The sequence below is a fragment of the Capricornis sumatraensis genome, chromosome 23 (assembly GCF_032405125.1).
Source record: "Capricornis sumatraensis isolate serow.1 chromosome 23, serow.2, whole genome shotgun sequence".
In the NCBI taxonomy this organism is placed as follows: domain Eukaryota; kingdom Metazoa; phylum Chordata; class Mammalia; order Artiodactyla; family Bovidae; genus Capricornis; species Capricornis sumatraensis.
The window spans coordinates 50,125,373-50,140,123 of record NC_091091.1 but is presented as its reverse complement, the minus strand read 5'-3'; the positions used below and the strand labels follow the sequence as shown (position 1 = coordinate 50,140,123).

The following is a 14,751-nucleotide window of genomic DNA, read 5'->3' as shown; positions in this document are numbered from 1 at the left end:
AAAATTCTAAAAAAGAAAAGTTGTTCGTGAATTTAGGAATAATCATATAAATTACAAACCGTTTATTCCGTGTAATTACCTGTCACAACGAATGAAAGGCACCGGGCAGACCCCAGTAAGATACCAGGATGGTCGAGTGCGAAAGAGACCACCCCTCAAGTCCTGGCTCTTACTTGTCTAACGTTTAATGAATGCGATTCCCAGGGGCCACTCTGGACCTGGTCCGCTGACCTTTGCATCCCAGGCCTCCCTGCTCGTCCTCTGGCTGCTCTGCTGACACTGGCCGTTCACTCCCGGTGATGTGGGCCCTGCTAGGAGGAGGTCTCACGTCACTGCCTGTGATTTCACTGTAGCTTTAAGCGACTTCTTTGGGGTTTATAGCCCCTGGTGATCTTTTGACTTTATGTTTGAATCTTACGTTTCAGTGCTGTCAGAACCCAGCACTTTGCTCGCTAACAACCTTTCGAGAGGAAGCTGGGAGGTGGGAATGAGCTGTGGTCCCAGGGTGGCCCTTGGGGGCCCCTGGGCAAGCATCTGGGCCTTTGGTGCAACGGCCCTGTCCTTGCGCGGCCACTCACCAGCGGTGCCCCACAAGGCGGGGAGCCTCAGCGTCCTGGGTGGTCGATCGTTCCGACAACCGGCTCACCATGTCCTTAGCTACACTACCTCATAGAGCGCTGACATGGATGGTGGTAGAAAAAGTCTCAGCTTTCAGGATGACATTTAGTCTTTTCTAAATGAATCTAGAGCTTTAGTTGCCCAACACACATGGGTTTGGGTGGACCGGGAGATGGTGACGGACAGGGGAGCCTGGCGTGCTGCGGTTCATGGGGCCGCAAAGAGTCGGACACGACTGAGTGACTGAACTGAACTGAACTGAACTGAAATATCTCAGCTCGGAAACTGGTTGCTGTTTGGAATAATGCACCAGGACCTTGTAATCTTATCGATTTTTCGAGAGAAAGAATATGTGGTCCTTATTATATTATTCTAAATTTGAGATTAAAATAATGAAAACAGGCGGTAGAAGGAAAGAAATGTTTCCTTGCAACTAGAATTTATTGTGCTCACCGTGGTTTCATTTTTCTCTTGCTGCTGCTGCTGCTAAGTTGCTTCAGTGGTATCCGACTCTTCGCGACCCCATGAACTGCAGCCCACCAGGCTCCTCCGCCCATGGGGTTTTCCAGGCAAGAGTACTGGAGTGGGCTGCCATTGCCTTCTCCCATTTTTCCTCTTAGAACTGCTCAAACTTTGAGACAGCACTGACTTCTTAAAACAATTTTCTCGTGGTAATTTTTCAGTTCTACCTTTAGGAGTTTGCTTCTGATTCCTTTTGTTCAAGGGCCTCCCTGGTGGCTCAGATGGTAAAGCGTCTGCCTGCAACGCGGGAGACCTGGGTTCAATCTGTGGGTGGGGTAGATCCCCTGGAGAAGGGGATGACTACCCACTCCAGTATTCTTGCCTGGAGAATCCCATGGACAGATGAGCCTGGTGGGCTACCATCCATGGGGTCACAAAGAGCTGGACACACTGAGTGACTAACACTTTCGCTTTTCATGTTCCCTTTGTTTAACAAAATCCAATGTCTCTTGTATATCCGCGCAGCTAAAGAAGTCAATCTGAATCTTGGATTCACGGTTATGTTGGTGTTATAATTGCCTATGTTTTCTGATCTCAGAAAAACATTTAATTCTGTCCAGATTCTATCCATAATAAGCAATGGGTCAGGTGTCCTAGCTGTAGTTTTTTGTTTTGTTTTTTAACTTTAGAAAATAAATCTTCATTTTCTTCTTGGGGATATCACGTTCAGACATTCTTTTCTACATGAAGACAGAGGCCCCACTGTGTATCAGTCAGCGGCACCCTGTGAAACGGGCCGTGAACTCTGCCCCAGGTGGACACTCCAGAAATGGGGGGCATCCTTGGAGTGACAGGATGCTGCAAGGACACGCGCTTGTCGCTTCCCCTGCCTGCCAGGGACAGGCCGGGCCAGCCCAGCCTCCCAGGGCCCTCGCTGCTCGGAGGGTTTCCGCCACTGGAGGCTGGGCTCGGTGGCCCCGTGAGCCTGTTTCCAGAGACGAGTCCAGGGGGCTTTCTGCCCCTGGACGCTGGGGCGTTCAGAAACGATCTCTCAGCTGCTCTGCCTGTGTCTGTCTCTGCAGAAGCAGGCAGCCAAGCCAATTTGGATAATTACAGGGAGGCCCTAGTCTAGGTCGCTCAGCACTGTCAGCTGTGCCGTGAATTCTAAAGGCTCACGTGGCCCCCAGGCCAGCGCGCTGGCTCTGCTGAGCCGGTCACTGCCTAACAGCCGCTGTGGGCAGGTCTGTCTGCAGGAGACTAGTTACTCTCTACTCGGTTGCCTCTAATTGAAGAGGAGTGTTTCAATTTGTTTTAAAGAGCTTTCCTGCTCTCTATTCACAGGAGCCTCCGTCGATCCTGGTGACCAGCGAGGATAGCACGCCCAAAGGCACGAGGCCCGTGGCCTCCGCCCCGGTGCCGGGATCCCCCTGGTAAGACAGCCCGCCCCGGGGGTTGGGGAGACAGCCCCGGCTGACCCAGCGCTTGTTGTCTCCACCAAAGAGAAATGCATATCCTGTGGGTAATGCTGTTTTACACAAAGCAATTTGCCGCTCCTGGCGGGTAGAGTTCCACACCGTTGTCACCATCTGCCGAAAGAAAAATAGCATTTAAGTGATAAGTTATCCTGCTCCAATATATTTGCAAATATGCATTAAGGTAGGAAGGCCGTTGTGTACTGATCTGCGCAAGGCCGTGTCTGTAGAGGCGGCGGCACGCCTTGCACTTCAAAGGCCTTTCCGTGGACTCCAGGAAAAGCATAACTGAGGAGCTGTTAATTAAAGACATGCCTGCTCTTTGTGGCTGCCCTGTGAGGATTCCCGTTCTCTGCGCCTCCACACTCAAAGCGCCCTCCGCGAGGGAGCCGCCGACTCTGGTTTTCAAAAATGTCCTTTTATAATGGAGTAATTTAGAATCAGAAAAAAAAAGGTTATTATAGTAAAATTAGTTTTAAAGCCTGCAGATTAGACTGCAGGATACGGCTGGGAGGAACAGCTAATGTAGAGAACTGGAACAGAGCCACTTAAGGTGCCGTCAAGGCAGCAGCGGCAGCCGCCCGCGGTCCCCGGGTCTGCCCTGTGTGATGTCCTGAGTGGATCCCTGCATCTGTCCTGCCCTGGCCACCTGCTTACCGCGGGAAGCCCTGCTCTTAACTGGACAGACGGGGCCCCCTCTCCTTTCCTGCTCAGAGGTCGGTGTCACGGGCACCCACGGGCCTCCCACCCTTCAGCTCTAGTGCTCGGTGAGCTGAGGGTGCCTCGCAGGTCCGGGCCCCCATGGTGACACCTAACGATACAGCGTTTCCAGGGCTGAGAGTGTCCTGCCCTTCAGGTCGGGTCTGATGCCAGCTCCTGGGTTGGCGCAGACCCCGCGGGCGGAGGGCTGAGTCCCAGCCCCCTGCCCCTGTGCGCGTCTCCCCGGCTGATTGCGAGTCCCGGGCTCCCACAACCTCCTATCAGGTGTGAACATTTGCTAAAACAACTCACAGGACTTAGGAGAGTGATTCACTTGTGATGACATCTGTATTATACAGGGCGCAGCCCAGGACAGCTGGATGGCCCAGAGGCAAGGGCAGGCCGCAGGGCGGGGATCTCCGGGCCTCACGCCCTCCTGGGGCTGCCACCCCTCTAGGACGTCAGCGAGGTCAGCACACTGCAGCCCTCTGAACCCAAAGGAAGCTTTCTGAATGCTTCATTCCTAGGCCTGTCCCCCCGGCTCCTGGAGGCTGGGGGTGGGGCCAGGAAACCAACCCTCTGATCACGCGGTCGGCCTTCCTGGGACCAGCCCCCACCTCCACGGTCACACAGGGAGGCACACCAGTCACCGTGTCGTCAGCCTGAACTCACGTGAGGTCGGGGGCGCTCCTCAGGAGTGAAACCGACGCCCCAGTGGCTCAGCTAATTAAAAGGGTTTTAGGAGCTTGGTGCCAGGAACTGAAGGGGGCACAACACAGACTTAAACTATTGCTTTTTTTATGATGCCAGAGATGCTGTCTGGGGTCTTCTGGAACCAGACTCTCTCACGTATGTTTCTAAGGCAAGCACAGTTGACTGCAAATCATGTGAGGGGTTGCAGTAAATTCAGTGAGGTGTGTGACCCTGTCACACTGTGTACTCGATGCTGTCCCGGGGGTTATAATTGGGCAGGAGACCTGACCTTGAGCCCTAGAGACTTCTAGGGCTGCAGTTTCAACTTCTCAGTGACGCTGTGTTCGAGGGCAGAATGCTCCGTGGGATTCTGGGGTCCTTGGTCAGGATGAATCACTGATGAGCCTTCCAGCCTGAGTGTCGGCCGTGTGGGGAGCTGTCCTCTCTCAGGGAAGGGGGCGGCAGGGCTGCAGGAGGCACCACGCCTGCAGCTTTCTGAGCGGCATTGGGCCCGCCGGCTGAGCCCGGGCATTTTTCTCGCCTCTGCTCGCCTCTCTCCAAGCCTCCCTGACTCAGTGCCGCCTGAGGGAGGCTGCCTGGCCTCCCCGAGCATTCGGGGGTAAAGGGTACCAGTGTTCAAACACCCCCACACCTGGGAGGTTGGGTCCGTGTGCACCCTGAAAAGTGCCAGAGGAACCAGGATCTTGCAGGGGGTAGGGAGCCGGGGCACGGGGACAGCGCCAGCCTCGGCTTCTGTGGCCTCCCCGCTTCCCAGCTGGGAGCGGCCGCGTGCGGCGTGGTCTGAGGTGTGCTTAACCATAGTGTCACACCCACAGAACCTTGGGGACAGCACACCCTGGGATGACGGCAGTCTGCCTCCAGGAAGGGCTCCTCTGGCCTGGGGGCCACACCTGCTGCACCGAGTGAGCTCAAAGCACCCACGAGCCTCCTGTCCACGGGCTGGGCCGGTCGTCAGCCTGAGCTGCCCAGGTTCTTGGGAAGCAAAGAGATCCTCCAGGGGCAGGGGCGGCCGGTTCCTCCACGCGCGCCCCCTCCGGCCAGTCCCCTGCAGGCCAGGACGCCCGTCCCCTCCGGCCAGTCCCGTGCGGGCCAGGACGCCCGAGGTCCCCCACGCATGTGAGAGCTCGCCCAGACGGAGAATGCGTGGCCGCCTGCGGCCGTTAGGTCTCAAAGGAGGAACCTGCGGGGGGTCTTCCTGCCCGTGAGGCAGGGAGACAGGGGCAGGGGACTGGGTGCGAGACGTGAGCCCCAGGACCCCGCAGGCCCCCGGGTGCTGTCGGAAGCTGGGGTGACCTGAGGTGCGGGCAAGGCTGCCAAGGAGCTGGGAGGCGTGCATGGCACAAGCGTCCACATGTCACGGCGGGTGCTGAGCCCCTCTCACGTCTCAGATCTGCCTGTTCGCCGCCGTACGGGCGGCCTCTCCGCGGAGGCCCCCGCTGGCCCAGCTCCAGGCCTGCTCCTGCAGGGCCACCCGCTCTGGCCCTCATAAGGCCAGGCAGGGCAGCTGGTGCTCGGGGTTCCCTGCGGCCAGAAGCCCTTGCCGTGAGGAAGCTGGACTCTGATGGGGTCACAGCAGAGTAGGTGGCACCGTGACTGTCCGAGAAGGCAAGTGCCCCCGGACGCCCCAGCCCGTGGTCCAGACGGAGTTGCCCAGAAGGTGTTTGCTTCGCTTCCTGCCCACGGGAGGCTTGCTCTCACATCAGAGGTCGCTCGGAAGCCCAGGAGCTCCGTGCAGAATGAGGCCATAACCAGATATGCATTTCTGAGCATAAACCACCATGTCCCAGGAGGAAGAGGGGAGAGCTGTTTCCACCCTCTTTTCCCTAAATCTTCGCGTCTGTGGGCCCCACAGTGCCTCACCTGACCTGCCCCGTGGGGCTGGGCCTGCTCAGTCCTCCCAGGTCAGCCCCTTCCCAGGGACAAAGGTGGGCGGAATGGGAGAGGGGGCAGAGCACAAAGGACACAGAGGTGCTGCCTTCTGGGGTCAGAGACTTCAGCCCTGTGGCTGTGGCCCAGGGCACACGGGTCCACCCTGCAGACAGGACTCAGCTCCTGGGACAGCGCACTCGGGGACAAGTGCCTGGAGGAGAGAGGGACCCGGGTGTGTCTTCCCGAGTGCGGGAGAGAGGGTGAGGCTCGGAGCCCTCCCCCGCTGGGCTGAGCTGGACGCTTGGAGGGAGAAGCGGAAACATCTTCCCCCTTGCAGAGCCGTGGACTCTGGGCTGTGCTGTGTGAAGGCCGTGGGGGGATCGTTTTGTGCGCCAAGCCGGCAGTCCCCGTGTCCGTTTGCTGAAACGGGCCTTTGTGCTCCAGGGCGGCTGTCTAGATGTTTTGCACCAGATTTAACTAACTCTGGCACGCTAATTGCACCCTCTGGGATTTGGGGACAGTTAAAGAGGAGAGGGAACATGGCAGCCATCCAGAAATTATACATTGTGATTAAGCCAGAGGAATGTATATGCATTGCTTAAAATGTGCATAAACGATACATGAAATTAATTCTGCATCATACAGCTGGCTTGGCCCGGTGGAGACCAGGCGTGACTAGTGGGCAGCTTTCTCCTGGGGGATCACGTTTGCTTACCTGCTGCCGGCTCTTTGCCTCAGGTCCGCGGGCGTCCCTGTGGCACAGAAAGTGGGCTCTTTGCATTCTGGACAGGAGCGTGTGTGTGTCAACTGTTGTCACGCCTCTGTCTCCAGGGTAATAATTCTCCATTAAGGCTCTAATTGGCTCTGCTTTCCCGTCACTGGAGAGGCTGGTGGTGGTGTCAGTGGGGGTTTGGGCTGCTCTCCGCACGGCGGTCCAGACACTGGGTCTCTCCGAGAGGAGGGCGTGGTGTGACCATCTGTCCACATGGCTCTAGGTGCTGATGGAATCAGCGCATCCCAGGGGCAGCAAACCTACAGCAGAGACCCACCCGAATCTGGGGAGAACCAAGTCAATTCCGGTCGACGCGAAGCTTCTTTCTTAACAGCCGGACTTGGAGCCCAGGAGCTCAGTGGGATGATGACCTGAGTCCGACTGGGCCTCCCGTCAGGGGGACCTTTCGGAGTCCACGTGTCTTTGCGTCTGAGTGTATCCACTTCTCGGGACGGATACTTGCCCAGGTGTGCGGTCTGCCCTCAGCCAGCATCCGGGGAGGTGACAGCTGTCAGCAGCTACCAGGGCTGGAGGCTGAAACCCTTCCACTGTTCACCCACCAGGAGCACGGCTCAGGGCCCCCCACTCCACCAGGGGCTACGACAGCATCACTCACCTGCTTCCAGCTGCTTCTTATTCCTCAGGCCCCCCACTTCACGTGTTAACCAGAACTTTCTCAGGCCAGGCAGAATCACGGCTCCAGGACCCCAGGACACCTCCCAGAGCCAGTGGGGAGACTGGGTTTGGCTGAGGCTGGCCTCACACAGCCTTTTGGGTGCTGGCAGGGGGCTACCTCTGCACACCCACTCTGCGCCCACGGGAACATGAGCCCCTCTGTGCCTCTGTGATCGAGGCTGCTGGCCACTCGGTAATTCGGGCTGAAGTATTCTATCCCCTGGGGGTGGATGCACACGCCCCAGACTTTCCCACATGGGCAGATCCTCGCTGACCTGCTTTCTCAGTGAACTCATCACTCCCCGGGCCCTTCAGCCGCTGTAGCCGTGATGGTGCCGAGTTTGGTGGGACCAGGTCCCGTCTTTGAGAACCCCAAAGTGAGGTCTCTAGGGAGGAGGAGAGGGTGCGCGTCTGCACAGACACCGCCTGCCCCTCGCTGTCAGAAACGCTCCTGGGAGTGTAGATGCTGCTCCGTCCTTCCTCCCCTTTAGGCTCTGTCCTGGGTCAGGGTCCCCAGACGGAGCACTTCGGACAGTGCTCCCAGTGCCCGGACATACTGAGGAGTGGTTTCAAGGGAAGGAGCAGAGGAAGGCGGGCGGGGGCCGGGGATGTGGTGGTTGGGGGAAGGGCTGGGCTAAAAGGGTGTGGTCTCAGCAGAAGACCAATCACCGTGGATTTGCCCCATGCCCTAGACCCCACTGGGCTGCTAGGGGAAGCTATCCCGGGGCAGGCAAGGTCTCCAGGTGCAGCAGTGAGCCTCTGAGCACAGCCCCCAGAGCCCAGGGTGGACTAGCTCAGGAGCCAGGGACGGTGTCCCTGCCCGTAAGGTGGATCCACACTGAAGGGCATCAGTGTGACCGTGCCTGGGGTCCTGGACCAAAGTGGAGAATTAACAGGAAAGGACAGAAGGTGGGACAGGAGTTGGAAGGGGCTTAAGAAATCATCTGGGACTAGGCCTACGTCCACCAGTCTGCTTTGATAAACGAGAACGCTGAGTCCACAGCAGTGGGATCACTGCTTGGGGTGCTGAGGCACGCAGAGGCAGAGCCCTCCTGGAAGGCAGGGCTCCAGGCCCCTGGGCTCCTGAGTGCCCCCCCGAGTGCCCCCCCAGTGACTCTGGAGGAGGGAACGGACCAGTCAGCCATGATGCTGAGGCCCCTGGGGGTGGCACTGAGATGCCCAGTCACTGGTGTGCTTGTGTGTGCGTGCACACGTGTATGTGCACGTGTGTGAATGCATGTGTGTGCACACATGCGTGTACTGCATTTATGCACAAGTGTGTACTCATGTGTGTGCACACACAAGTGTATATGCTGTGTCAATGCATGTGTGTGCGTGCACAAGTGTGCATGCATGTGTGCGCGCACACAGGTGTGTATGCATGTGTGTGCATGTGTGTGAATGAATGTATGTGCACACACAAGTGTACATGCCATGTCAATGCATGTGTGTGCGTGCATGTGCCTTTATGCACAAGTGTGTATGCATGTGTGTGAATGAATGTATGTGCACACACAAGTGTGTGTGTGCATGTGTGAGTTCACACAGGTGTGTATGCATGTGTGCCTGCACACGTGTGCATGCATGTGTGTGCACACAAGTGTGTGCATATGTGTGAATGAATGTATGTGCACACACAAGTGTGTGTGTGTCGATGCATGTGTGTGCACATGTGTGCATGTGCATGTGCCTTTATGCACAAGTGTGTGTGCGTGTGTGTGAATGAATGTATGTGCACACACAAGTGTGTGTGCGTGTTTGTGTCGATGCGTGTGTGTGCGCATATGTGCGAGTGTGTGTGTGTGCATGTGTGGGTGGAGGGGTGCTGGGCACAGGATGACTCTCGGCCGGAACAGCTGAACCTGTCAGGTGTATCTGCTCTCGAGGTTCATTGTACTGCAGGTGCCGTCAGGGGCCCCAGGGGCCACACAGCAGCTCCTAGGTTTTTGAAGAGATAGACAGGGATGCAGCGAGTCAAAGATACATCTAGACTTTCCCACTCAGGCCAAGTGCCGTCAAACAGTGAAAAGGTATCATCCTGACTGTCACAAACCAACTTACTCGCTGCCAGGAGCTTCGGTCTTGGAGATATTTTTCCAGCTGCAGCCTGGCCAAAGAAGGCTTTAGAAGCCTGTGTGTGGGCAGTGACCAGCTGCCTGTGTGCACCAGACAAGCCTGATGGATGCCCTCTGTGTGAGAGGGTGCCCAGGACTGGGCTTCACCCTCTGCCCTGCTGCGCGTCTGCTGGCTTCTTACTTCACATCGCCTGCATTCTGGTCTAGCTGAAGCTGCAAGCAGCCTGCATCATACCAGGCAGACCTCCCCCCACCCCACCCTGTGGTGCTCAGATAACTCAGGTGGGCTACTCGTGGTGCTAAGAACACGTGCTGAGTGTTGCCAGGAGTGCAGCCCCCACACCCAGCAGGAGGCACTCCATCACCCTCCAGAGCATCTGAGAGGGAAGGGGCTGCGCTCCTGGCAGGGTTTATGGTCCCTGCTGGCCCAGAATTCTGTGTGAGAACTCACGCAGTGGCAGAATTGTACATAATGTATAGAACAGCATAATTACCTGCAGCTTTATACACAGTAAAAGCTTCTTAAGCCAGACGACTTCTGCACCAGCAGGCAGGCAGCTTCCTCCAGGCGAGAGGTCACCTGTGCCCTGTCCGGGCCCACTGTCCATTAGGCAGGTCCGTGTCCGGCTTGCCAGTCCTGCCCCTCAGGTCTAGCCCTTGTTGGCCTCTCATCCAGTCTCTGTAAAGGCTGACCCTCATGTTTGCCTCAATTTTCCCAGTGATGGGCATGTTAGAATAACACAAATGTCCATCGCAGGCCCCACCTACACAGATGATGGAATGGAGATCACTGAGGGTGAGGGCAGCTCTCAAGGTCGCCTGAAGGTCAAGGGCATGCCTAGAGCTGGAGGGTGCATCCACCGAGAAGGCAGGTCATGGCTGTCTACCCGGAAAACCAGGGCAGCAGGGGCCTAAACAGGCTGGGGGTCTAGATTACTGCTGGCCGGATGCAGCCCCTGGTGCTGGCACCCAGGGTGGGGAGGGGTCAAGGGTGAGGTCTACTGGTCGTCAACCTGTGGAAACTCACATCTCACAGCTCTGGAGGTCAGAATCCACCCCCACGGGGCTGAATCCAGGTGGGGAGGAGAGGGCTGATTCCCTCCCAAGGCTCAGGGGAGGCACTGCTCTAGACTTTCCAGCTTCTAGAGACATCGACATCCACAGCCCCTTCCTCCCACATCAAGGCCCGAGTGGCGCATCCCCTCATCTCTGCCTCCACCCACCCACCCCGTGTGTGTGTCTGTCTGTCTGTCTTCTGCTTCCATCCTCCCATCCCCTTCTCTGATTCTGACTCCCCAGCCTCCCTCTTCCCTTATGAGGACCCTTCTGATGACACTGAGCCTGCCTGGACAGCCCAGCCTACTCCCTCCGTCTCAAGACAGGAACTGAACCACACCTGAAAGGTCCCTTTTGCCCGTAAGGTGACATTCACAGGTTCTTGGGAGTAGGATGTAGGCCTCTTTGGGGTCGTTATTTGGCTCCCACTCCCGTGAACCTGGCCTGGCTGTGGAGTAGATCAGACAGACCATCTAAAGGTCATTCCCATGTAGGGATCTGGTCTGCACAGAGTTTCAGATCGTGAGGCTCAGCCCCTGCGCTGAGCCTTCTGTCTGGCCCATGGGAAGTGGTCGGCTGGTCTGAGCACAGAGGCTCAAGGTTGGGAGTGATTTTCTCTGTGGGAAGCAGACTGAGGTGTGCTGCCTGGATCCAGAGAGGGAGCAGGCAACCAGGTGTGTCTGATGGTAAGGCAGGAGCTGGTGGCTGGGAGGCCAGGCAGTGCCCAGAAGTTCCCCAATCCCTCAAGAAATCAATGACCAGAGGGTTTCAGTTGACGAGGACTAGTCCTGCCCATTCCTGCAGCTTCTGAGGAGCCTGGGGAGAGTCCTGGATCTTCCCGGGCCCTCAGGTCACTGTAGGAAGCTGGGGTCCCTGGAGGGGAGAGGCCTAACCCAAGAAGAATCTTCTGGAAGGGCCAGACCAGAGGCAGGACAGAGCTCATTTCTCTGCACCACCACGAGACTCACAGGATACAACCTGAGGCCGCTCGGGTGACCTCGACCGGCTGTGCTGCTGGGACGTGCGGAGGCCAGGTCTGAATTCCTGCGTGCGTTCCCACATTGCAGACTCACTCCACGGGAAGGGAGCTCGTCCCTCCTTTGTTTCCCTTTTCTTCACTGTTTCTCCTTTGCAAACTTTCCTTCTCTCTGAACCTTTCACAGAGATGAAGTCTTAAAATTGCGTATCATTCCTTTTGGAGATTTTAGTTTTCTCCATGTGAAAATGCAAAGCTAATTCTTTGCTCTTCTGAAAACAAAGCGGGACACCTCAGCGGGGCTGAGGTTGCTGATTCCAGCAGCCGGGTTGCTGGTTCTCAGCTGGACACGGATGAGCTGTGGCCTCCGTGTGGCTCCATGAACCCTGCTGCTCAGTCAACGTCCAATCAGGGAAGTTTACTGGGAACCGAGGTCTGTGTTACCTGGTCCTTGGACCCAGGGCCAGAGTGGGAATCCAACTGAAAGGAGAGCTGGCCTTGGGGAAGAGCTCAGACCTCCTGGGACCCAGTTAAGCCTCTCACTTCTCTGAATTTTGCTGTCCTTCCCAGTAAAAGGAAGGTCAGGTCGCTGTCTGCCTGTGAATCAAATGAGAGAATGTATGAGAAACATCTAAGAATCACCCTGAAAAGCCAGACATCATTATTATTATTCACACTTTGTAAAATATTACTTTTGTGCATGTGTGGATTTCAGCCCCAAAGGGCATTTTGGGGTTGGACGCATGCCTGCACTAACCTGTCTGCGAATGCAGGAAACGTAAGAGGCTTGGGTTTCATCCCTGGGTCAGGAAGCTCCCCTGGAGGAGGGCATGGCAACCCACTCCAGCATTCCTGCCGGGAGAATCCCACGGACAGAGGAGCCTGGCGGGCTACAGGCCATAGGACCGCAGAGAATCAGACACGACGGATCGACTTAGAACACACACTATGGTCTTTTGATGCATGCCTTTGAGGGAGACTAAGAGCGGGTTCTTGATTTGCACAGGTGTGTGGTCTGGACGGGTGACGACCGAGTTTTCTTCTTCAACCCGACGATGCAGTTGTCTGTCTGGGAGAAGCCGATGGACTTGAGGAACCGCGGGGACCTCAACAGGATCATCGAAGACCCTCCTCACAAGCGCAAGCTGGAGGCGACAGCAAGTAACTAAGGCGGGTGGGCCCTGGGCACCCACCTAGAGGAGAGTCTAAACTATACATCCCTGAGCGTGGGGGGAGAGCACAGTCCTCCCGGTTACGCTGGCAGTTGATTGTGAAGGTCTTGGGCTCCCTGTTGCAGAATTTAGTCATTGAGTTTTTATGGCGCTTTCTGCAGAATCTTTGATCCTTCCACGGGATTGGGTCTGGCTTTTCTTTGCGTCACGTAAAGTTACGAACCCAGAGAAGGTTATCCTTCAGCCACTGGGAGCTTCCTTTCCAGTTCAGATATTAGCCTGCATCTAACCTTTTCTCTTACTTTTAAAAAGTTGTTTTCTATTATCAAATTAATGGGTGTTGGTTAAGCATTCTGGAAAATGCAGAGCAGGCTCCCCGTGTGAGCTCATCCATGGCGATCGCTTTGATGTGCTAGTTTTGTTGCTGGCCAAAATCCTGGCCTCTTCCCATCGAAGCCGAATGAAAAATGCAGAGAGTTTGGAGGAGATACAAACGTGGCTTTAATTCTCACCTGGCTGAGAGGGGAAGACAGCAGGCTCATGCCTCCAGAACTGCGTCCCCCCTCCACAGGGAATCCCGTTCAGTCTCTCAGCCGTGTCCAGCTCTCTGTGAGCCCATGGACTGCAGCGAGCCAGGCTTCCCTGTCTTTCACTATCTCCCGGAGTTTGCTCAAACTCATGTCCATTGAGTTGATGATGCCACCCACCCATCTCATCCTCTGTCACCTGCTTCTCCTGCTCTCAATCTTTCCCAGGATCAGTCTTTTCCAGTGAATCAGCCCTGTGCATCCTGAGGAGTCTAGGGGCTTCTATAAGATGAGGGCTCACAGTCAAGAGTCAGTGATGACGAACAAAGCTGTTAGGGTCTTGATTACTTCCTCTTGTATTATCTCAGAGACAGTCACAGGCTGGTGCCAGCAACCCAGCAACTGCGTCTGTCAGTTCCGTGGCGCTGCAGCCTTCTTTCTGATAAGTAACTGCACGGGGAAGGGTGTCGTGAGGGTAAACGCCAGATACAGAACGTGTTTAGCATGGAGTCAAAGGAAATAGGGGTGAAGTGTAGTTCCCGCAGAGTTAAGGGGCAAAAAAGCAAACTTAGTCATAGACATGCAGAGTTAGAAGCAGTTAGAGTAAAAAAAAATAATAACTAGTGATGTTCAGGCCTACTCACTGTTCTCTTTATCTTCTTTATTCTCAGGAAAAGTGAAAGTCTTTAAGTCCTGTCTAACTATTTGAAACCCCATGGACTGCATGTAGCCTGTCAGGCTCCTCTGTCCACGAAATTCTCCAGGCCAGAATACTGGAGTAGGTGCCCATTCTCTTCTCCAGGGGACCTTCCCAACCCAGGATCGAGCCCAGGTCTCCCACATTGCAGCCGATTCTTTAGTCTGAGTCACAAGGGAAGTTAAAGAAAAAAACTCATGCCCTTTTTTCCCTTTTTCCTGCAACAATTTGCTCTTTTTTCCCATCATTTGGTTTTTGCTCCAGATGTTGTATGACTGCCCCTTGAGACTACATGTCATACCAGCCCTGGGATTTCTTTGGAAGGAATGATGCTGAGGCTGAAACTCCACTACTTTGGCCACCTCATGCGAAGAGTTGACTCATTGGAAAAGACTCTGATGCTGGGAGGGATTGGGGGCAGGAGGAGAAGGGGACGACAGAGGATGAGATGGCTGGATGGCATCACTGACTCGATGGACGCGAGTCTGAGTGAACTTAGGGAGTTGGTGATGGACAGGGAGGCCTAGTGTGCTGTGATTCATGGGGTCGGAAAGAGTCGGATGCGACTGAGCGACTGAACTGAACTGAACTGAACTGAACCTTCTCCATCACGCACCCATTCCAGAGCTTTTAGGAAGTCCACCCACTCTTTGTTTGAAGGGTGCTTGAATTCACCTAAATTGCATGTGGAGAAGGGAAAAGATCCTTCCCAGCTGCAGCGGAATCCAATGCGTGGCAGAGAGATTGCTGTTCGGAAGCTGCTCCAGCAAATCCCTTTTTCCCGAGAGCCAGAACAGAACACTTTCATGTGTTCAGAAAGGATCCGCCGATTAGGTCTTATTCATTTTTCATCAGCTGTGTTGGGAAAGGTGCACTCCCTGAGCACGTGGGTTGAAATAGTCTTGGCTTCACTGAGATCTTGAGATCAGGGTTTTCCCTGACTGACCCGCAGAGCTGGGCTGAAAGG

The 14,751-nt window shown here is 55.6% G+C and overlaps 1 protein-coding gene across 1 annotated transcript in view; it reads left to right on the top strand.

Annotated features, from left to right (window-relative positions):
* TCERG1L (transcription elongation regulator 1 like) overlaps positions 1-14,751 on the top strand; it is a 198,981-nt gene that overhangs the window by 133,042 nt on the left and 51,188 nt on the right. The window contains exons 6-7 of the mRNA XM_068961619.1: positions 2,422-2,510; positions 12,395-12,549. Coding sequence (XP_068817720.1) covers positions 2,422-2,510; positions 12,395-12,549 — 244 coding nt within the window. The remainder of the gene's footprint in view (positions 1-2,421; positions 2,511-12,394; positions 12,550-14,751) is intronic.